The sequence below is a fragment of the Moschus berezovskii genome, chromosome 15 (assembly GCF_049115385.1).
Source record: "Moschus berezovskii isolate FMDL1 chromosome 15, NW_MosBer_1.0, whole genome shotgun sequence".
NCBI lineage: Eukaryota > Metazoa > Chordata > Mammalia > Artiodactyla > Moschidae > Moschus > Moschus berezovskii.
In genome coordinates, this window is record NC_142474.1 from 18,851,300 (window position 1) to 18,874,101 (window position 22,802).

The 22,802-nt window shown below is 44.0% G+C and overlaps 1 protein-coding gene across 1 annotated transcript; it reads left to right on the forward strand.

The window, feature by feature from the left end:
- Positions 1-12,085: 12,085 nt before the first annotated feature.
- C15H20orf173 (chromosome 15 C20orf173 homolog) lies at positions 12,086-22,577 on the forward strand. Its single transcript, XM_088844363.1, has 5 exons — positions 12,086-12,574; positions 12,794-12,972; positions 21,316-21,456; positions 21,660-21,708; positions 22,422-22,577. The coding sequence occupies exons 1-5, from the start codon at positions 12,086-12,088 to the stop codon at positions 22,575-22,577; spliced, it is 1,014 nt and encodes a 337-aa protein (XP_088700489.1).
- Positions 22,578-22,802: the final 225 nt, after the last annotated feature.

A 22,802-nucleotide genomic window follows, 5' to 3' on the forward strand; every position in this document is an offset into this window, starting at 1 on the left:
TTGGAAACTTTGCTCTTCACAATGTCAGGCTTCCCCTTAATTCTTCCAGTCCTCCCCATCAAGGTGAGGTCCTTTGGCCATGGGAGCAGTTGGATCTTGTACAGGAGTGCCTCACTCTGCACACTGGGTTGCAGGAAGCGGGGGTCACTGGTCACATGTAGATGCAGCCTAAGCCTGACCAGAGAAGGGGAAGATTTCAGGCCCTTTCATTGGTTCATTCTGCCCAGTCACAGCCTTCTTTCAACTTACATTAGACACTGATAAATGAACTTTTCCTTAAATCATCAAAGAAATAAGTCTATTTGAGGGTTTCCCTGGTGGTCCAGTGGTGAAGAATCTTCCTGCCGATGCAGGAGATATGGGTTCGATCCCTGGGCTGGGAAGATCCCACATGCTGCAGAGTAACTAAGCCCATGTACCACAACTACTGAGCCTGTGCTCTAGAGCCTGGGAACCACAGCTAACGAGCCCATGTGCCACAACTACTGGCACTCTGGAGTTCATACTCCACAATGGAAGACACAGCAATGAGAAGCCTGTGCACCACAGCTAGAAAATAGCCCCCTCTCACCACAATTAGAAGCATGAGCAGCCCCAAAGACCCAGCACAGCAAAAACTAAATATTAATAACATTATTTTAAAAAGAAATAAGTATATTTGGAACTTTCCTGATGGTCCAGTGGCTAAGACCCTGGGGGTCCCAATTCACGGGGCCTGGGTTCAATCCCTGGTCAGAGGAAGTTCAACAAAGTGCAACAAAGTTCAAAGATCCCATGTGCTGCAACTAAGACCAGGCACAGCCAAATAAATGACTAGATAAATATGTTTTTAAAGCAATGAAACTGCACAGAATTATCAGAACAATCACCTTAGGACTCTGGAAATTGACCAAAGGGAAACATCAAATGGAGATGCATTTATTTTAGAGAAACTATCAAACCTCAGTAAGATCAATGAGTTACATGGTGCGTTTTAGACAGCAGCTGTTCCCACCTCCCCCACTCCAGCTTTGTGGTGGCAGTCCTGCAAGAGTGGGGATGCCTGTGAGCACTAGGACCTTTGCTCTTGGAAGTCACTGATTTGATTTGGAGCAGAGTTTGGAAAAAACTTGCCCATGGATGTTGTTGAAAATAATAGCAATCTAGTGGCAAACAATTGGAGAAGGCCGTGGCAGTCCACTCCAGTATTGTCTGGAAAATCCCATGGAAGGAGGAGCCTGGTAGGCTGCAGTCCATGGGGTTGCTAAGAGTCAGACACAACTGATCTACTTCACTTTCACTTTTCACTTTCATGCACTGGAGAAGGAAATGGCAACCCACTCCAGTGTTCTTGCCTGGAGAATCCCAGGGACGGGGGAGCCTGGTGGGCTGCCGTCTATGGGGTCGCACAGGGTCAGACACGACTGAAGCGACTTAGCAGCAGCAGTGGCAAACTATCAAGGAAAATCAACAGTGCAGCAATCCTGAGGTCATGATACTGGTTGGGACAACTAACAGACCAGTAAGCCAGCCAAAAATTTAACAGATCTGAAAAGAAGATAGTTACTGTGGATCTTAATAAGGTTTCACGCATCCCTGGTGGTCTGGAAGGCTGCCCACTTGTACAAGCCTATACACATGCTCAGGAGAGACTGGAGAGGATTCTAGATATCCTGTCATTCTTGGCTGAGTGTGAAGTCCGGAGCATGCAGAAAGTTAAAGGGGATGAATCTGTAAACTGCCTAAATTGTCAGTGTGTTCTCCAAACCACGTGGAGATCCATTGGTAAAAGGCAGAAGCTTTATTAGCTCAAGATGTTTAAGTATAACTTATAGCAAATCAGTGACTGGACCATTAAACTACACTGAACCAAGGTCACCCCTAACCCTTCATGATCCTGGGTTAGACAAATCCATGATACAAAGTCATGATCCATAAAATGAATTGGACTCCACCATGACTAAAGCTTTTGCATTTCAAAAGACAATAAGGAAAAAGTTTGCAAAGCATGTATGATAATGGACATATCCAGAATACATAAGGAACTCTTAAAAATAGTAAGATGACAGCTTAATTTAAAAATGGGCAAAAGATTTGAATAGATATTCACTTAAGAAGACATATGAATGGCTAGCTAATAAGGGCATGAAAACATGCTCAGTTCAGTTCAGTTGCTCAGTCGTGTCCGATTCTTTGCGACCCCATGAATCACAGCACGACAGGCCTCCCTGTCCATCACCAACTCCCGGAGTTCACTCAAACTCTTGTCCATCGAGTCGGTGATGCCATCCAGCCATCTCATTCTCTGTCGTCCCCATCTCCTCCTGCCCCCAATCCCTCCCAGCATCAGAGTCTTTTCCAGTGAGTCAACTCATCGCATGAGGTGGCCAAAGTATTGGAGTTTCAGCTTTAGCATCAGTCCTTCCAATAAACACCCAGGACTGATCTCCTTTAGAATGGACTGGTTGGATCTCCTTGCAATCCAAGGGACTCTCAAGAGTCTTCTCCAGAGAACTTTATCCTCAAGTCTGGTGAGAAAATGGCAGCCTCCAAGATGGCTCACACCAATGAGGACTACCCAGGACTGCTGCCACCAGTGTCCCTGTCCTCATAGTGAGCCACAACCACCCCCTCCACCTCCAAAGGAGATCCTCCAATACTAGCAGTCATTCTTGAGACGCGAGAGACGCCCGGCTCCCGGCGGCGCAGACGCGAGAGACGCCCGGCTCCCGGCGGCGCAGACGCGAGAGACGCCCGGCTCCCGGCGGCGCAGACGCGAGAGACGCCCGGCTCCCGGCGGCGCAGACGCGAGAGACGCCCGGCTCCCGGCGGCGCAGACGCGAGAGACCCCCGGCTCCCGGCGGCGCAGACGCGAGAGACCCCCGGCTCCCGGCGCAACTGACCACGTGCAGAATCGTGGCTGAGAGGAGCTGCCCCGCGCCCAGGGTTAGGGCGGTGAACGAGAGGAGCTGTACCACGTCCAGGAGGCGGTGGCTGCTTGGGCACCGGAGGGCCGGGAGGAGCTGATCCACATTCAAGGCAGGAGGGGCGGTCTTGGGGAGATACCCCTCGTCCAAGGTAAGGTGCAGCGGCTGTGCCTTGCTGGAGCAGCTGGGAAGAGATACTCCACGACCAAGTGGAATATAAGAATCCAGTGTTCTGGGGAGGAAGGAACAAGACGGCGAGACCACTTTCTTCCCCACAAATTCATCAGAAGAACATTTGAACGTGGAGTAAAGTTCACAAAACAACTTCTGAATACTGGCAGAGGACATCAGGCTCCCAGAAAAGTAGCCCATTGTCTTCTAAAGGAAAGAGAAGAAATCCAGCTCCACCCACCAGAACACTGACACATGCTTCCCTAACCAGGGAACCTGGACAAGTCACCTGTCCAACCCCACACACAGCGAAGAAACTACATAATAAAGAGAACTCCACAAACTGCAAGAAGAGGTAAAGGACACCCCAAGGAAAGCAATATAAGCAAGATGAAGAGGCAGAGAAATACCCAGCAAGAAAAGGAACAAGATAATTGCCCACCAACACAAACAAAAGAAGAAGATATAGGGAATCTACCTGATAAAGAATTTCGAATTTTGATGGTGAAAATGATTCAAAATCTTGAAAGTAAAATGGAGTTACAGATAAATAACCTGGAGAAAAGGATTGAGAAGATGGAAGAAAGATTTAATAAGGACTTAGAAGAAATAAAAAAGAGTCAATGTACAATGAATAATGCAATAGATGAGATCAGAAACACTCTGGAGGGAACAAACAGTAGAATAACAGAGGCAGAAGACAGGATAAGCGAACTAGAAGATAGAATTGTAGAAATAAATGAAATAGAGAGGAAAAAAGAAAAACGAATTAAAAGAAATGAGGACAATATTAGAGACCTCTGGGACAATGTTAAACGCTCCAACATTCGAATCATAGGAGTCCCAGAAGAAGAAGACAAAAAGAAAGACCATGAGAGAATACTTGAGGAGATAATAGTTGAAAACTTCCCTAAAATGGGGAAAGAAATAATCACCCAAGTCCAAGAAACCCAGAGAGTCCCCAACAGGATAAACCCAAGGCGAAATACTCCAAGACACATATTAATCAAATTAACAAAGATCAAACACAAAGAACAAATATTAAAAGCAGCAAGGGAAAAGCAGCAAATAACACTCAAGGGGATTCCCATAAGGATAACAGCTGATCTTTCAACAGAAACTCTTCAGGCCAGAAGGGAGTGGCAAGATATACTTAAAGTGATGAAAGAAAATAACCTACAGCCCAGATTACTATACCCAGCAAGGATCTCATTCAAATATGAAGGAGAAATCAAAAGCTTTACAGACAAGCAAAAGCTGAGGGAATTCAGCATCACCAAACCAGCTCTCCAACAAATGCTAAAGGATCTTCTATAGACAGGAATTACAGAAAGAGTGTATAAACTTGAACCCAAAGCAATAAAGAAAATGGCTACGGGATCGTACTTTTCAATAATTACCTTAAACGTAAATGGGTTGAATGCCCCAACCAAAAGACAAAGGCTGGCTGAATGGATACAAAAACAAAACCCCCATATATGTTGTCTACAAGAGACCCACCTCAAAACGAGGGACACATACAGACTGAAAGTGAAGGGCTGGAAAAAGATAGTCCATGCAAATAGAGACCAAAAGAAAGCAGGAGTAGCAATACTCATATCAGATAAAATAGACTTTAAAACAAAGGCTGTGAAACGAGACAAAGAAGGAAACTACATAATGATCAAAGGATCAATCCAAGAAGAAGATATAATAATTATAAATATTTATGCACCTAACATAGGAGCACCGCAATATGTAAGACAATTACTAACAAGTATGAAAGGGGAAATTAACAATAACACAATAATAGTGGGAGATTTTAACACCCCACTTACATCTATGGATAGATCAACTAAACAGAAAATTAACAAGGAAACACAATCTTTAAATGATATAATAGAAGAGTTAGACCTAATAGATATCTATAGGACATTTCACCCCAAAACAATGAATTTCACCTTTTTCTCAAGCGCACACGGAACCTTTTCCAGGATAGATCACATCCTGGGACATAAATCTAGCCTTGGTAAATTCAAAAAAATTGAAATCATTCCAAGCATCTTTTCTGACCACAATGCAGTAAGATTAGATCTCAATTATGGGAGAATAACTGTTAAAAGTGCCAACATATGGAGACTGAACAACACGCTGCTGAATAATGAACAAATCATAGAAGAAATCAAAAGAGACATCAAAATATGCATAGAAATGAATGAAAATGAAAACACAACAACCCAAAACCTCTGGGACACTGTAAAAGCAGTGCTAAGGGGGAAGTTCATAACAATACAGGCACACCTCAAGAAACAAGAAAAAAGTCAACTAAATAACCTAACTCTACATCTAAAGCAACTAGAAAAGGAAGAAATGAAGAACCCCAGGGTCAGTAGAAGGAAAGAAATCATAAAAATTAGGGCAGAGATAAATGCAAAAGAAACAAAAGAGACCATAGCAAAAATCAACAAAGCCAAAAGCTGGTTCTTTGAGAAGGTGAATAAAATTGACAAACCACTAGCCAGACTCATCAAGAAACAAAGGGAGAAGAACCAAATCAATAAAATTAGAAATGAAAATGGAGAGATCACAACTGACAACACAGAAATACAAAGGATTATTAGAGAATACTATCAGCAATTATATGGCAATAAAAAGAATAACCTGGAAGAAATGGACAAATTCCTAGAAAAGTACAACTTTCCAAAACTGAACCAGGAAGAAATAGAAAATCTGAACAAACCCATCACAAGCACGGAAATTGAAACTGTAATCAAAAATCTCCCAGCAAACAAAAGCCCAGGTCCAGACGGCTTCACAGCTGAATTCTACCAAAAATTTAGAGAAGAGCTAACACCTATTCTACTCAAACTCTTCCAGAAAATAGCTGAGGAAGGGAAACTTCCAAACTCATTCTATGAGGCCACCATCACCCTAATCCCAAAACCTGGTAAAGACCCCACAAAAAAAGAAAACTATAGGCCAATATCACTGATGAACATAGATGCAAAAATCCTTAACAAAATTCTAGCAATCAGAATCCAACAACACATTAAGAAGATCATACATCATGACCAAGTGGGCTTTATCCCAGGAATGCAAGGATTCTTCAATATCCGCAAATCAATCAACGTAATACACCACATTAACAAACTGAAAAATAAAAATCATATGATTATCTCAATAGATGCAGAGAAAGCCTTCGACAAAATTCAACATCCATTTTTGATAAAAACCCTCCAGAAAGTGGGAATTGAAGGGACATACCTCAACATAATAAAAGCTATATATGACAAACCCACAGCAAACCTTATCCTCAATGGTGAAAAACTGAAAGCATTTCCCCTAAAGTCAGGAACAAGACAAGGGTGCCCACTCTCACCACTACTATTCAACATAGTTCTGGAAGTTTTGGCCACAGCAATCAGAGCAGAAAAAGACATAAAAGGAATACAAATTGGAAAAGAAGAAGTAAAGCTTTCACTGTTCGCCGATGACATGATCCTCTACACAGAAAACCCTAAAGACTCTACCAGAAAACTACTAGAGCTAATCAATGATTACAGTAAAGTTGCAGGATATAAAATCAACTCACAGAAATCCCTTGCATTCCTATACACTAATAATGAGAAAATAGAAAGAGAAATTAAGGAAACTATTCCATTCACTGTTGCAATGAAAACAATTAAATACTTAGGAATATATCTACCTAAGGAAACAAAAGACTTGTACATAGAAAACTATAAAACACTAGTGAAAGTAATCAAAGAGGACACGAATAGATGGAGAAATATACCGTGTTCGTGGATTGGAAGAATAAATATTGTAAAAATGAGTATACTACCCAAAGTAATTTATACATTCAATGCAATCCCTATCAAGCTACCAACAATATTTTTCACAGATCTAGAACAAATAATCTCACAATTTGTATGGAAATACAAAAAACCTCGAATAGCCAAAGCAATCTTGAGGAAGAAGAATGGAACTGGGGGAATTAACCTGCCGGACTTCAGGCTCTATTACAAAGCCACAGTCATCAAGACAGTATGGTACTGGCATAAAGACAGAAATATAGATCAATGGAACAAAATAGAAAGCCCAGAGATAAACCCACGCTCCTATGGACACCTTATCTTCGACAAAGGAGGCAAGAATATAAAATGGAGAAAAGACAGTCTCTTTAACAAGTGGTGCTGGGAAAACTGGTCAGCCACTTGTAAAAGAATGAAACTAGAACACTTCCTAACACCATACACCAAAATAAACTCAAAATGGATTAAAGATCTAAATGTAAGACCAGAAACTATAAAACTCCTAGAGAAGAACGTAGGCAAAACACTCTCCGACATAAATCACAGCAGGATCCTCCAAGACCCACCTCCCAGAATATTGGAAATAAAAGCAAAAATAAACAAATGGGACCTAATTAAAATCAAAAGCTTCTGCACAGCAAAGGAAACTCTAAGCAAGGTGAGAAGACAGCCTTCAGAATGGGAGAAAATAATAGCAAATGAAGCAACTGATAAAGGATTAATCTCCAAATTATACAAGCAGCTCCTGCAGCTTAATTCCAGAAAACTAAGTGACCCAATCAAAAAATGGGCCAAAGAACTAAACAGACATTTCTCCAAAGAAGACATAAAGATGGCTAATAAACACATGAAAAAATGCTCAACATCCCTCATCATCAGAGAAATGCAAATCAAAACCACAATGAGATACCATTTCACACCAGTCAGAATGGCTGCTATCCAAAAGTCTACATGCAATAAGTGCTGGAGAGGGTGTGGAGAGAAGGGAACCCTCTTACACTGTTGGTGGGAATGCAAACTAGTACAGCCACTATGGAGAACAGTGTGGAGATTCCTCAGAAAACTGGAAATAGAACTGCCATATGATCCAGCGATCGCACTCCTGGGCATACATACCGAGGAAACCAGAATTGAAAGAGACACATGTACTCCAATGTTCATTGCAGCACTGTTTATAATAGCCAGGACATGGAAGCAACCTAGATGTCCATCTGCAGATGAATGGATAAGAAAACTTGGGTACATATACACAATGGAGTATTTCTCAGCCATCAAAAAGAATGCATTTGAATCAGTTTTAATGAGGTGGATGAAATTGGAGCCAATTATACAGAGTGAAGTAAGCCAGAAAGAAGAACATCAATACTGTATATTAACGCATATATATGGAATTTAGAAAAATGGTAACCTGAACCCTGTATAAGAGACTGCAAAAGAGACATAGGCATTTAGAACAGTCTTTGGGACTCTGTGGGAGAGGGTGAAGGTGGAATGATTGGGGAGAATGGAATTGTAGCATGTATATTATCATAAGTGACCAGTCCAGGTTCGACGCATACATTTTCCTCTGTTCATTTCTTTGCATTTGTGCTTTTTTAATAAAATTCTTTTTTAGAAAAAAAAAAAAAAGAGTCTTCTCCAGCACCACAGTTCAAAAGCATCGATTCTTTGGCGATCAGCTTTCTTCACAGTCCAACTCTCACATCCATACGTGACCACGGGAAAAACCATAGCCTTGACTAGACGGACCTTTGTTGGCAAAGTAATGTCTCTGCTTCTTAATATGCTATCTAGGTTGGTCATAACTTTCCTTCCAAGGAGTAAGCGTCTTTTAATTTCCTGGCTGCAATCAGTATCTGCAGTGATTTTGGAGCCCAAAAAGATAAAGTCTGACACTGTTTCCACTGTTTCCCCATCTATTTGCCATGAAGTGATGGGACCAGATGCCATGATCTTTGTTTTCTGAATGTTGAGCTTCAAGCCAACCTTTTCACTCTCCTCTCTCACTTTCCTCAAGAGGCTTTTTAGTTCCTCTTCACTTTCTGCCATAAGGGTGGTGTCATCTGCATATCTGAGGTTATTGATATTTCTCCTGGCAATCTTGATTCCAGCCTGTGCTTCTTCCAGCCCAGCGTTCCTCATGATGTACTCTGCATATAAGTTAAACAAGCAGGGTGACAATATACAACCTTGACGTACTCCTTTTCCTATTTGGAACCTGTCTGTTGTTCCATGTCCAGTTCTGTTGCTTCCTGACCTGCATACAGATTTCTCAAGAGACAGGTCAGGTGGTCTGGTATTCCCATCTCTTTCAGAATGTTCCACAGTTGGCATCATTAATCATTAGGAAAATGCAAATTTAGACCATAATGAGATACCATCTCATACTCACTAGAATAACCATAATCAAAAAGACAGACAAAACCAAATGTCATTGAGAATGTGGAAAAATTGCAACCTTCATACATTGCTGGTGATAAGTGTAAAATTGTGCTGCCACTTTGGAGAAAATACTTCGAAAGATTTTTCTTAACATAAATATAAATGCATGTATAAACCAACAATTCCTAGCTGTCTACCCAAGAGAAATGAAAATGCATGTTCTGCAAAAACTTGTAAACAAATGTTCATAGGAGCATTGTTCATAATGGCCAAAAAGTGGAAACAATTCAAATGTCCATCAGCTGGTGAGTGGATAAACACAATGTAATCTATCCATACAGTGGAATATTACTCAACAGCAGGAGTTAACTCCTGGTGCATGATACAGTATAAATTTAAAAAATATTATGCTGAAGAAAATAAATCAGATATGAGAAACTGCATATTGTATTATTCCATTTATAAACAAGGCAAATCTTTAGAGAAAATGGGTTAGTGGTTGCCTGGAACGAGGAGTGGCATTGACTGCAGATGCAAATGGGATCTCTGATGGAAATGTCCTAAAACTGGGTTGTGGTGATGCTTACACAGCTGTATATATTTATTGAATCATACACTTAAAATGTGTGAATTTTATGGCATGTGAATTGTGCCTTGATAAAATTGCTAAAACGCAAAGCCAAAGCTAATGTTTCAAGATGTTTTTTAAAAAGTTATATTTTGCTAGGGCTGGATAAGAAGGGAATGGAGAACGACTGCTTAATGGGTGTGGAGTTTCCATTTGGGATGATGAGTATGTTCTGGAATTAGGTAGTGGTGATGGTTGCATTATGGTGTGAATGTCCTAAATGTCATTGATTTATTGTACACCTTAAAATGGTTTAAGTGGTAAGTTTTTGAGTGTTTTATGACAAAAATATTATGTTCATGTAAGTGAAATACCAATAAAGCTTATTAATGCATCTTTTTCTAGATGGTTTTTTAAAACCTTTTTATTTTAAAATAGGTATAGGCACATAAAAAATTACAAAAATAGTAAAAAGAGATCCCATGTACTCATCACTCAGCTTCTCTTGATGGTATCATCTTACATTATATAAACCAGGGAATTGACATTGACACAATTAATTAGTCTGCAGTCAGTTCATTCACTCAGTCATGTCCAACTCTTTGCGACACCATGGGCTGCATCACTCCAGGCTTCCCTGTCCATCACCAAATCCCAGAGCTTGCTCAAACTCATATCCATCGAGTAGGTGATGCCATCCAACCATCTCATCCTCTGTTGTCCCCTTCTTCTCATGCCTTCAATCTTCCCCAGCATCAGGGTCTTTTCTACTGAGTCAGTTCTTTGCATCAGGTGGCCAAAGTATTGGAGTTTCAGCTTCAGCATCAGTCCTTCCAATGAATATTCAGGACTGATTACCTTTAGGATTGACTGGTTTAATCTTCTTGCAGTCCAAGGGACTCTCAAGAGTCTTCTATAACACTACAGTTCAAAAGCATCAGTTAGTCTACAGACCTTACTCAAATTTTTTAGTGAATTTTTTTTTTTTTTGGTTGCCATACTTGGCGTATGGGATCTAGTCCTCCAACCAAGGATCGAACCCATAGTCCCTGCAGTGGAATCTTGGAGCCTTAACCACTGGACTGCCAGCAAAATCCCCTGGTGAATTTTTTAAAGCTATAAAATACCCACTGCAAATTTTCACTAGTTATGACAACTGTTTTCCTGTTCTCATCCCATGGAAGAAAACATTTTGATTTTTTTTGGAAAAATTAAATGATTCCTGACCCTACCCCCTTTATTAAAAACCTTAAAAACAACTCAATTTTTCATTTTGTTTTTTAATATCATCCACAGGCCAGGGTTGAATTAAGGGAGTGACACTGGAGATGAGGAAGGTTGTTTGCAGACAGAAACAGAAGGATTAAAAATGGATTTGGAAATCATGGGAGAGGGAGGAGTCAAGGATAGCATATGGGCTTCTGGCTTCAGCAGGAGGGAGTAGAGGACACCTGCTGACATACAGAAGTCTTGGGAAGGGTTTGGTTTAAAAGGAGCAACATGAGTTCAGTTTCAGGCTTGTCCAGGGTGACGGGTCTCTGAGACAACTAAGTCAAGTTGCAACAGACTGCCGCGTTTGGGGGTCTAGAGAACAGAAGCGAAGTCTGAGCCGAATTTAAGCAATTAGAAAGGGGCCATCACACATAAATAGTACTTAAGGTTCCCTGTCCACTCTGTTCCTGTATCCCATAAATATTTATTAAATGATTAAGTCTTAGGGATTCAGAGGTAAAAAAGGTAATCATGGGACTTCCCTGACGGTCCGGTGGTTAAGGATCCACTTTCCAGTGCAGGGGACATGGATTTGATCCCTGGCTGGGAAACTAAAATCTGACATGCCATGGGGGCAATAAGCCCGCTTGCTGCAACTACTGAACCTGTGTGCTCTGGAGCCCACGTGCCACAACTAGAGAGAAGCCCACACACCATAATAAAAGATTCCGTGTGACACAACTGAGACCTGAGGCAGCCAAGAGCAATGTATATATATAAATGAAAAGGTCCGTCCATGTCTATGTGGATCTTGCACTCAAGGCAGGCAGCTTGAGTGTGACAGACAGGATAGGGTGGTGGCTTTGTGCCTAAAGGAGGGAGGTCACAATGTGTACTTTGTGATGAGATCTATAATACACCCCTTGGCAGGGAGGACCCCACTGAGAGCTCAACCTCCCTTCTGTGGGAAGGAGAGGGGACACACCATATGTTACCTCTCTGCCCTCACACCTTCCATCCCAGGCCCAGTTGGAGGGCCCTTAGGGGATAAGCAAATGGACAGAGAAGAGGGAGATGAGGGTTTGGGAGGAGGTGCGGTGTGGAAGTCTGGGGAGCCATGGAGGCCCACAGGACAGAGAGTTGGGGGGCCGTCTGTGACCTCAGTTCCTCACCCCTCCCAGGCCCAGGTGGAACCAGTTGGCCGCCTGCCACTGGAGCCATCACCTGGGCCAGACATGAGGCGCTGGAGGAAGATTTTTGTCCTGTGCGTCTTCTGGATGCTCCTCTTGTGGCTGATGGCCCCCTGCCTGGATCTGAAGACTGACTCAGCACCCCAGGAAAAACGGGTGGACGTGGCACCACAGCGTTGCAGCTGCCCTTGGTTCAAATTCAGGCAATGTGGCTCCCCGTCTGGGAGTCTCAACCACTCTGTCTGCCACCACACAACTGGAAAGCACTGGTTTGATGCAGGCTATGAGAAGATGAGGGGGTCCCTGATGGGAGCAGCAGAGTCCACGCGCCCTGGTGCTGTGCTCTGGTGGTCGGTCAGTGGTCAACTCTGGGGCGTCCCATCCCGTCCTCCCCGGGGCCCAGGTTACCTCCCAAACCCCTGCCCTCGGCCCTGACTTAGAGTGCCTCCCATCTTCACAGCTTCAACTCCTGATCTCCCAGTGGAGGTCTCACCCACTCAGATCTGCTTCCCTTCCTCCAGGAGCCAGTACCTGGGTCTCGGCCCCCCATCTCCTCCCTCCTGCTGTTTTCAGGACCTGAACGCAGCAAGCGAGCTAGGCAGAGTGTGGAAGAAGGTGCTCAAGGTGATTCCCCGACCCTCAATGAGCCATTTTGATCTCTTCTGTGGGACTTGTGCCCTGATGGGGAATTCAAAGATCCTGCGGGCTGCCAGTTTCAGCAACAACGTCAACCAACCCAGCATGGTCTCCAGGTGGGCCTTGAGGAGAGGGCAGGGGACTGGACTGCCAGACCTGCCCCCAGAGTTCTTTCAGTTTCTGCTCTCTTTCTCAGGAAGAACCAGGTCCCTGTTCAGGGCATTGAGATGCTGGGGAACCAAACCACGAGATGCTCCGTCTCCCACAGGAATGCCAGCGGCCAGGGTTCTTGGAGGCAGGTGCTGCTGCTGCTCCTGCAGCTCTTTGATCTCGCATGGACTTCAGATGCTCTGAGTGAGGAGATGGTAGTCTGGGAACCCAGACATTCTTAGTATGGCAGGTAAGGAGAGGGCACTGCAGCGGATGACAGAGGGCCCTCCAAGGAGACTCTCTACTGACTTACTGGGCGCACCTGCCAGACCTTCCCAGATCTCAGGGGTTGCTGAAACCCCTCCACTTCCTAATTCTTCCTTAGATTTCTGAAGGTGGTCCAGTTCCCTAGTAGAATGGAAGATAGAAAAGACCAGGTAAGTGTTCTACAGGTGGGAAGATGTGGTTGTGGGTTGCTGTGGACTGGGACCCAGGTTGGCCACCTCCCCTTCCTCTCCAAGTCCTGGTGATCAGCCCCACCTTCCTCAAGTACAACCAGGGCAACAGGCTGAATTAGAGGGTCACTCTCCATCTTGGGGGCTCATGGCTCTGTTCTGTGCCTTGCATACCTGTGACTCAGTAAAAGATTCTTGTCCTTTCCTCACTTAAAACTTTTCCCTGCTGGTGGTCCAGTGCTTAAGACTCCACACTTTCAATGCAGGGGATGCAGGTTTGATCCCTAGTCGGGGAACTAAGATCCTACATGATTTGTGGTATGGCCAAAAAATTAAAAAAACAAAACAAAACTTTTCCATGCTATGCCTTCAGCACAGAGTCTAAAAGTTTATTCCTAGCTTCCAAGACCCTGTGCGGTCTGACCCCTCACCTCCCCTCATGTCTCCCAGGCTCACCCCATGGGTTTCTCAGTTCCCCACAAACGCCATCTGCCTCATACCTTTTCACACGCTGCTCCCTCTGCCTGAAATGCCCTCCTCTAGTCTCCCCAAAGAACCTCCATCATACTCCTGTACGATGAGAATCGTATGATGCTCTTTTTCAGGGTCTGGGGTCTGGGGTCACATTGTGTGCTCAGACTCTGTCTCCCCTTTAGAAGGTGATCTCCATTCTCCTAGCTTCAGGAAGCAGCTTGGTCACCCTTGATGTTGAATGAAGGGCGGTGGGATGAAGACAGTATTCAGCCTGCTGACACATACATCCCTCTCTCATCCACTAGGATTCCCACTTTGGATCTGGATCAGAAAAGCAAAGGAGGTGGTCCCCTTACTGGGAGGATGTTAATCAGACCAACAGAGATTCTGTCTATGCTCAGCAAGAAGCAGAAATGGAGGTCAGCTAGAGTGGACAAGCTCGCTGTTCACACAAGTCCACACAAGTCCTTGTCCTTTGGGCCTGAATGCAGGGGAGTCTTGGAGTTGCAACAGGACTCTGGGGACATTCAGGGATAAAGGGCAAGAGGAAATTGTATAGCTATCAGTCTGGTACTGAATAAAATCCTGGCCTGATTCTCCTACTTTTGAGGACAGCGTTGGTGAGGAAGGGCCCGACTTGACTTTCGTAGCTCAGGGACAATATTTGCATTAATTTCTATGCCTGGTCCCCTGGATCATGCAGGTGGTGTAAATTTAGAACCAGCTCCATGCCAAGTGCAGACCCAGACTGAGTCGCCAGAGAAGTTCATTTCCCACTGGACAAAAGAGATAAGCTTGCTTGTATCACCCTATTCTGGTGGGTGAATTTTTTTGGGGCCTAGCTTTTCACCAAAGATTCAGCTCTTTGAGGTTCCCAGTGTTTTGTGGGGGCCTCTGTTCTGATTCTCTGCCTCCCCTAGGATCAAGGTCCTTTGACTGCATGAGCATTAAACTTCTAAGTTTCTGGGCAACCCCTTAAGGATCCCCCATACTGTTTTTCAGTTCTCTTTTCATTTCTGGCATCTAGGGACTTCCTGTTTTCTTTTAACCTCTGGTCTGCATTTAAAATACTTTTTATTAAACAATATAGATGTATATGCTTGCAAAATTGCCAATTAACTCAGGAAAGATAAACAAGACATTTGAGTGGTAGTTGCCTCTGGGAAAGAGACTGGGTAGGAGGGGAGCAAGAAAGGGACAGAATCCTTCTTTTCACTTACTTTTTATACCTTTTGGATTGTGCACAACAGATCCATATACATTCAATAATAAATATAATTTTAAAAAGTTAAAACTATGTTTTGGCCAGCAGACTGGATTTCTATCGTAGGAAAGTTTTTAGGTTATCTTTTACTTCATTAATTTGCTAGATCTGGAGTCAAAACTGTGTCTTTGAAGCTCTTCTGCAGTTCCATGACCTTGGTGAGTATGTGATAAGGTCAGTGAGTTCTACAGGCAGCAGCTCAGTGCGTCATTCCTATGGAAAATAACCTGGCAGTTCATCAGAAAGTTAAACATAGAATTACCATGTGAGCCAGCAATTCCACTCTTAGGTAGGTCTCCAAGAGAAATGAAAACATGTCTGCCCAGAAATTCAAACCCAAATGTCTATAGCAGTATTATTCACGATAGCCAAAAGGTGGAAACAATCCAAATGTCTCTCAAATGGTGAATAGACAAACTGTGGTATGTCCATACAGTGGAATATTATTTAGTCATTAAAAGGGGCAGAGTATTAACACATGCTACAACTTGGAAGACCCTCAAAAACATGATAAGTAAAAGAAGCTGAGATAGGAGGGAAGGGGACAGGGCACAACCTTTAAAAGAATGACATAGCCACTGAAGATACGATATAAATTGGTTAGAACCAACTAGGTCCAAGAAGGCAGAAGATTCGACTTCCAGTGAATCTTGAGACTCATTATACACTCATTGTAATACATCAACATTTGCTAAGTGACACCGCCCACAGGCACCATGACAGTTCTAACCAGAAAGGGCCAAAAAGTGAGCAGTGGCCTGAATCCTGGAAATTTCTGTGCCTTGCCCAAAATAGTTGGAACGATCATCCCTCTTGTTAGTCTATGAACTTACCTAGCCCATGAAAACTAACCACAATCTCAAGCCGATCTCAAACCTTTTGAGATGGATTGCATTCTGTCTATGGAATGTGTCACCTCCCAGGGTTTTGCCTTCTGAGATGGCTCACACTCTGTCCATAGAGAGTGTATCTGTCTCCATAAACAAATAAATCTACTTCTTACTTATTACTTTGCCTCTTGCTGAATTCCTTCTGCACTGAGACATAAAGACCCTGAGGTTCATTAACTCCTGAGACCAAGTGTGTGGTTTCAATTAAAAGGCAGTTTTAAAGCAGAAACTAATACAACACTGTAAAGCAATTAGGCTCCAATTAAAATAAATAAGTAAATAAAAGGCAGCGGATTCGAGGGAATCCCTGGTGATCCATGGTGAGAACTGGATGCTTTCACTGCTGAGGGCCTGGGTTTAGTCCCTAGCTGGGGAACTAAAATCCCACAAATCATGTGGTATGGCAAATAAAAAAAAACAAAAACACGGATTTCTCTGGTGGTTCAGTTGTTAGGAATCCATGCTTCCAACGCAGGGGGAGTAGGTTTGATCCCTGGTCTGGGAAGTCATATCCCATATGCCACGTGGTAGCACGATCCCCCCCAAAAGACAGTGGGTTCGAAACCCAACCTGAATTTTGGCTGGGTTCGAATCCCATCCAAGTTGTGCAGTTTCAAAGACAAACACAAAAGGTCACATACTGTATGATTCATTTTGTGTGATGTACCCACGATGGGCAAATTCTTAGAAGCAGAAAACAGATGCATGGTTACCAGGGGTTGGGGGGATAGGGAGAATAGTGAGTGATTATTTGGTGTGTTTTTATGGGGTGTTGAATGAAAAAGTCTTGAAAGTAGAGGGAGCTGCTGGCTCAGTGTATGTAATGTGAATTTCACCTCAACAAGAAAAGCAGTTGCATGAAAACACATATGATTATATCCATAACTTTATAAAACACAAGTTTTATATACATAGATTTAAAAAAATTTTTTTTGGCTGCACTGGGTCTTTGCTGCTATGCAGGTGCGGGCTACTCTCTAGTTGCAGTGCATGGGTTTTTCATTGCAGCAGTTTCTCTTGTTGCAGAGCATTGGCTTTAGTGTGGGCTTCAGTATTTCAGCTTGAGGGCCCAGAGCGTGGACTTAGTTGCCCCTTGGCATGTGGGATCTTCCTGGACCAGGGATCGAATTTGTATCCCCTGCATTGTCAGGGGAATTCTTAAACACTGGACTACTAGGGAAGTCCTTGTTACATATAGATGTTGCAAAAAGAAAAAGCCAACGGAATGAAAAACACAAAATTCCTGGTGGTGGTATCATCTGGTGGGGGAAAAGGAGCTCCCAGTGTCTTCAATGGTATTAATGTTCTTTTAAAAAAATTTTTTGTTGGAGTATAGTTGATTTACAATTGATTTACAGTGTGTTAGTTTCTGCTGTACAGCAAAGAGAATCAGTTATGCAAATACATATATCCACTCTTCTTTAGTTTCTTTTGGAATGGATGGCTGGAGTTGTTGGAGGCTAAGCATCTCTCTCTGTGTAATCTTTCACCCCAGACTTCTTCAATGATGGCGGAGGCATTATGAGTGGAAACTGCAAGGCTGAGGCTAGACATCACATAGTGTCACTTATACAGTATTCCATTGGTTAGGTCAAGTCATAAAATGACTCCAGATTCAAGAAGTGGGGAAACTGACTCCTATTCCAAATGGAAGGAGCCAAAAAGAATTTGTGGCCATACCTAAACTACCATCGTGTCCCACAGCGTCAAGAGTTCTATTTTGGTATCCTTGGCCATTCCTGGAAGAGTCATTGGCTACATCTTGCCTGCCTTGGTTATAGCCTCACCCTGGTTCTCCAGCTTTCACATCTATTCTGTAAACTTCTTGATATTTAACCAGTGATTGTCTTTCTGGTTAAGTTTACCACAGTCTCTTTCTGAGACCAAGAATTCCAACTGCGACAGTTAAAAAGGATCAAAAAATCGTACTCTCACCAACAGTAATGAAGGTTAGAATATGACAGAACATTCTTTTTGGTTTTTGTTTTAACCTACACTCCTTTATACCCAAACTATCAATCAAACCCAAAGGCATTGTATTAGTTTCCTAGGGTTGCCATAACAAATTACCACTAACTAGGTAATTTAAAGGGGCCTCCCAGGTGACTCAGTGGTAAAGAACCCGCCTGCAAATGCAGGAAACATAAGAGATGTTGGTTTGATCCCTGGATCAGGAAGATCGCTTGGAAAAGGAAATGCAACCTGTATTCTTGCCTGGAAAATCTCATGGACAGAGGAGCCTGGCAGGCTACGGTCCATGCATGCATGTTAAGTCACTTCAGTTGTGTTCAGTATGGTGGAAGAACAAGTGAAACGTATCTAGTGTAAGTGAGAAATTTTAATTTAATTATTTTGGAGGGTTGTGGCACACAGCATGTGGGATCTTAGTTCCCTGACCAGGGATCGAACCCATGCCCCCTGCAGTGGAAGCATGAGGCCTTAACTGCTGGACCACCATGGAATTTCTAATTTAATTTGAGACTTTCCCTGACCTTCCAGTGATTAAGAATCCATGCTTCTACTACAGGAGCTGTAGTTCGATTCCCTGGTTGGGGAACGAAGATCCCAAATGTGGCGTTGTAAGATCACACACACACACACACAAATTAAACAATCTAAAATTTAAGATGAATGCAATTCAGTTTTTGGAACACTTCTAAGTATACTTGTTTTAACTGGAGTATGTAGATCTACTTTTAGATTGTAAAATTTTTAAAAATAGATCATGTATTTTTGATGAAAACTTAATGTTTAAATTTAGATATACTGTGAACACTGTGAGTGTAAAATACAATTCTTATTTAGAAGACTTAGTTTCAATAAAGAATGCAAAATTTTAATATTTTGTATTGAGAACATGTTGAAATGATAACATACTGGGTTAAATATTCAAATTTATTTCCTCCACTTCCTTTTATTTTTTATTAAACTACAGCCACTAGAAAATTATACATGTGGCTTGCATATTTCTTTTGGATGGCATTGCTATAAACAAAGCACGTGAAAAGTAATGACACAACAGATTGCTTACACAGCAGAATCAGCACATTATCCTTGATGATGTAAAGTTGCACATGCCAATGTTGGGAAGTACAAAATGGAAAAAATTGGTGAATAGAAGTATACAGACACGGGGCTTCCCTGGTAGTCCTGTGGCTAAGACTTTACACTCCTAGTGCCTGGGTTCAACCCCTGGTCAGGGAACTGGATCCCACATACTGCAACTAAGACCTGGTACAGGCAAATAAATAAGTCCTTAAAAAAGAGACGTGTACAGACACAATATTCTCATCTCAGAGAACAAGGCTTTAAGAAACTTTGCCTTGAAGTGATGAATGAGAAATAGTCCAATGTGTAAAGTCACAAAGTGAGCAGGTGGTTATTACTAACCATAATGATATGATTGTATACAGCAGGTAGTCTGTATGTAATGTCATAATACAGTTATGTAAGCATATTATGTAGACATATGGAAACTAATGCCCGAAGAATAGCAGAGGAGGCCTCTGAGGAGGGGCCTCAGGGTAAGGAGTCAGGGAGGCTGGGAGGCTGCCGCTCCACATTAAAAGTCTTTCTGAATTCTGCGATTTTTGGGGGAAAAAGTTTTCAAATACTTATCTTGGTAACAACCTTAAAGGGAAAAAAAAAGAAATTCAACTCCTGAGAGGTTTCAAGGGTTGACTACACCAAATATTCACTTTTGTCAAAATGGTAAATTCTCTCGGACCAAAAATAGGTCCCAGGGCTTCCCTGGTGGCTCAGATGGTAAAGAATCTGCCTGCATTGCAGGAGACCCAGGTTCAGTCCCTGGGTTGGGAAGATCCCCCTGGAGAAGGGAATGGCTACCCACTACAGTATTCTGGAGAGTCCCATGGACAGAGGAGCCTGGTGGGCTACAGTCCATGGGTTCAGAAAGAGTTGGACACAACTGAGTGACTAACACACACACAAGCGGTCCCAAATGGCCCCTTCTTTGTCTTCTGGATCTGTTCCTCCACACCAAACTTGGCACATGGCCACTGCTCCCTCACCCTCCTGTCCCCTTGAGCTTAAATCCATACCTCCTTTGTCAGCCTGACTCTGGGCCGAACGCCAAAGTGTGTGTTGGTGGGGGTGGGGCGTTTGTCAGGAGGCCTGTGCAGAGGTCACAATGCATTCTCTGTGATGAGGCCCCCCGGATATAACTGGGCCGGTGTGAAAGACCTCATTGGACACCAGTCTCCCTGGGAGACCACCGAACTCACCAACTGACACCTCTCCTGTCCTTTCAGCCTTTAGCCCAGACCTTGGCAGAGTTCCTTCCAGTGCTTAGCAGGTGGCTGAGGAGGTGAGAGGTAAGGTGTTGGGAGGGTGTGTGGTGTGAAGGGCTGGAGGAGGGATGGAAGCTTCTAGAACAAGGGACGCTGGGGATGTCTGATGACCCCAGCCCTTCCTCCTTCCCAGTAAGTGGTGTCGGAGCCAATCTACTGCCTGCTGGGGTGCCAGCGTCTGGGCCAGAGATGAGGGTTAAATCCCTCAAGCTGCATCTGCTAGCCACCTGTGTGCTTACCTTGTGGCTGATGGTCTTCCTTCTGGACCAGAAGTCTAGCCAGAATGACCTTCGTAAGACGCCCAGAAATCGCTCAAAGACCTGCGACTGCCCCCAGAACTCTTTAAGAAAGTGTATCTGTTCATCTGAGGTCCATGAGTGCTCCACCTGCCTTGGCGTTCCCGGAGAGTCTGTCTGGTTTGACGAACGCTTTGAGGTGGACATTGAGCCCCTGATGAGGTCAGAAGTGCCCATGTCCTCTGATGCTTTGCTATTGTGGTTGGTCAGTGCACATTTTTGGTCTCTGTCCAGCCCCCACCCCCAAGCCCAGGCCCTAGCCGTCTCTCCCTCCGTGGCTCCAGGCTCTAACCTTCTTCTATAGGTGGTGGGAGCCTGGGAAAAGCCCCTATATATCTCCCTCCTGCATTCCTATGAACTTTAGGGCATGGAGTCAGAGGAGTTTGGGAGTCAGAATCAGCAGCCACCTGAAGGTCCTTCCACACACCCACTGGATCATGTGGGGTGCTGGACTTGTGCAGTGGTTGGAAACTCAAAGTTCCTACGGGGCTCTGGCCTTGGCCTAAAGATTGACCAACATGATGTGGTCCTCAGGTGAGTGCAGGGTGAAAGGTGGAGACAGGGAAGGTCACGACAAATCCTCCTCCTCCCCAAAACATCTAGCCTGCTTTTCTTTCCAGGATGAACCAGGCGCCTGTCCAAGGCTTTCAGGCAGATGTGGGAAAAAGGACCACTGTGCGCGTTATGTACCCCAAGATAGACAGCCCTCAGGATCCTGGTGCCCAGTTGCTGCTGCTTCCTCTGAATTCATCTGGTCTGAAGTGGGTCATGGACACAGTGCAGAAAGACAGCATCATTCAGAAGGCAGAAAATCCTGGGTATGGCGGTGGAGGGTAGGACATTGGAGGACAGTGGGAACTCCGGAGAGACCTTGCTAGCTATCAGGGCAACCCCAGGCTTACTTAAGTTTGGGGACGGCTGTGTCAAATGATGCTGAAACTCTCCCACCTCAATCTTGTTTTAGATTTCGGATAGTCCAGGTCACCCATGGAAGTAATGAGAAGAAAGACAAGGTGAGGGACTCAGGAGGGAAAAGGGGAAGGAGTACAATGTAGTGGTCGGGTTGGGCGGCCACTGGATGGACATCAGGTCACCACCCTCCTCCGTTTCCCCAGGTCTCAGTGATCAGCCTGAGCTTCCTCCAGTACGTCCAGCAGAGATGGCTGGGAAAACATGGTCACTTTCCATCTCTGGGGTTCATAACTCTGTTGTATGCCTTGCACACCTGTGACCAGGTAAGACACAGTCTGCAACTCATAGAACTTCATCCCTTTGCCACTAAAATTGTCTGTTTTCCCAGGGACTTCAGGTTAAGTCCAAAGTTGTCTGGCTGGTTTTCAAGATCCTGCATGGTCTGACCCTTCCACCCCCCTCATCTACAGCACTCGTTATGGGCTTCTCAGTTCCCCAAACAGCCATCAGCCTTGAGCCTTTCACATGCTGTTCCCCTGCCTGCAGTGCCCTCCTCTTGTCTCCCCAAGGAATCCTCTCTCTTCCTACAAAATGATGAGAATCAGCTCTCTTTCCTGGGCTCCGGGGGTTGCTCTGTGTGTTCAGAGTCTTCCCTGGGGAAGGTGAGCTCTGTTCTTCTCCCACCTCTAGGAAACAGCCTGTCACCCTTCATATTAAGTGAATGTTTGCTGAAGGAATGCTCAGTGGGCGTGGAGGCAGGGTGGGATCCAGCCTGCTACCCCAGAGCCCTCTTCTCTCTTACCCCATCTCCCAGGTATCCTTGTTTGGTTTTGGGACAGACCAGCTCATGAGGTGGTCCCATTACTGGGATGATAAATATTGGTTCAAGAGCAACCTGCACAGTTTTAAAGAAGAGCAACAAGTCATCCTTAAGCTGCAGTGTGAGGGGAAGGTTGCTGTTTACAACTGAGATGGCCTCCAGTCAGTTCAGCCCACTGGAGGCCCCCGGAGGCTGACAGGTGGTCAAGAGGACCTTGGAGTGTCAGAGAGGGATAAGGGCTTCAAGTGTACCCCGGATGAAGATCACTCTGCTATGAAACCCCACATGGTGACATTAAAGGACAACTTTCTCTTCTAGATTCTCAACAGTGAACATTTCATTATGTCACCTTATCAAAAAATAAAATTAAATGAA

What these genes read in the sequence shown, in the direction of transcription:
- C15H20orf173 (XM_088844363.1), top strand. Translation starts at nt 12,086, where the DNA reads ATGGACAGAGAAGAGGGAGATGAGGGTTTGGGAGGAGGTGCGGTGTGG. An exon ending in CAACCCAGCATGGTCTCCAG is followed by an intron (nt 12,973 to 21,315) that starts GTGGGCCTTGAG and finishes TTTTCTTTCCAG; the next exon opens with GATGAACCAGGCGCCTGTCC. An exon ending in GTAATGAGAAGAAAGACAAG is followed by an intron (nt 21,709 to 22,421) that starts GTGAGGGACTCA and finishes CCCATCTCCCAG; the next exon opens with GTATCCTTGTTTGGTTTTGG.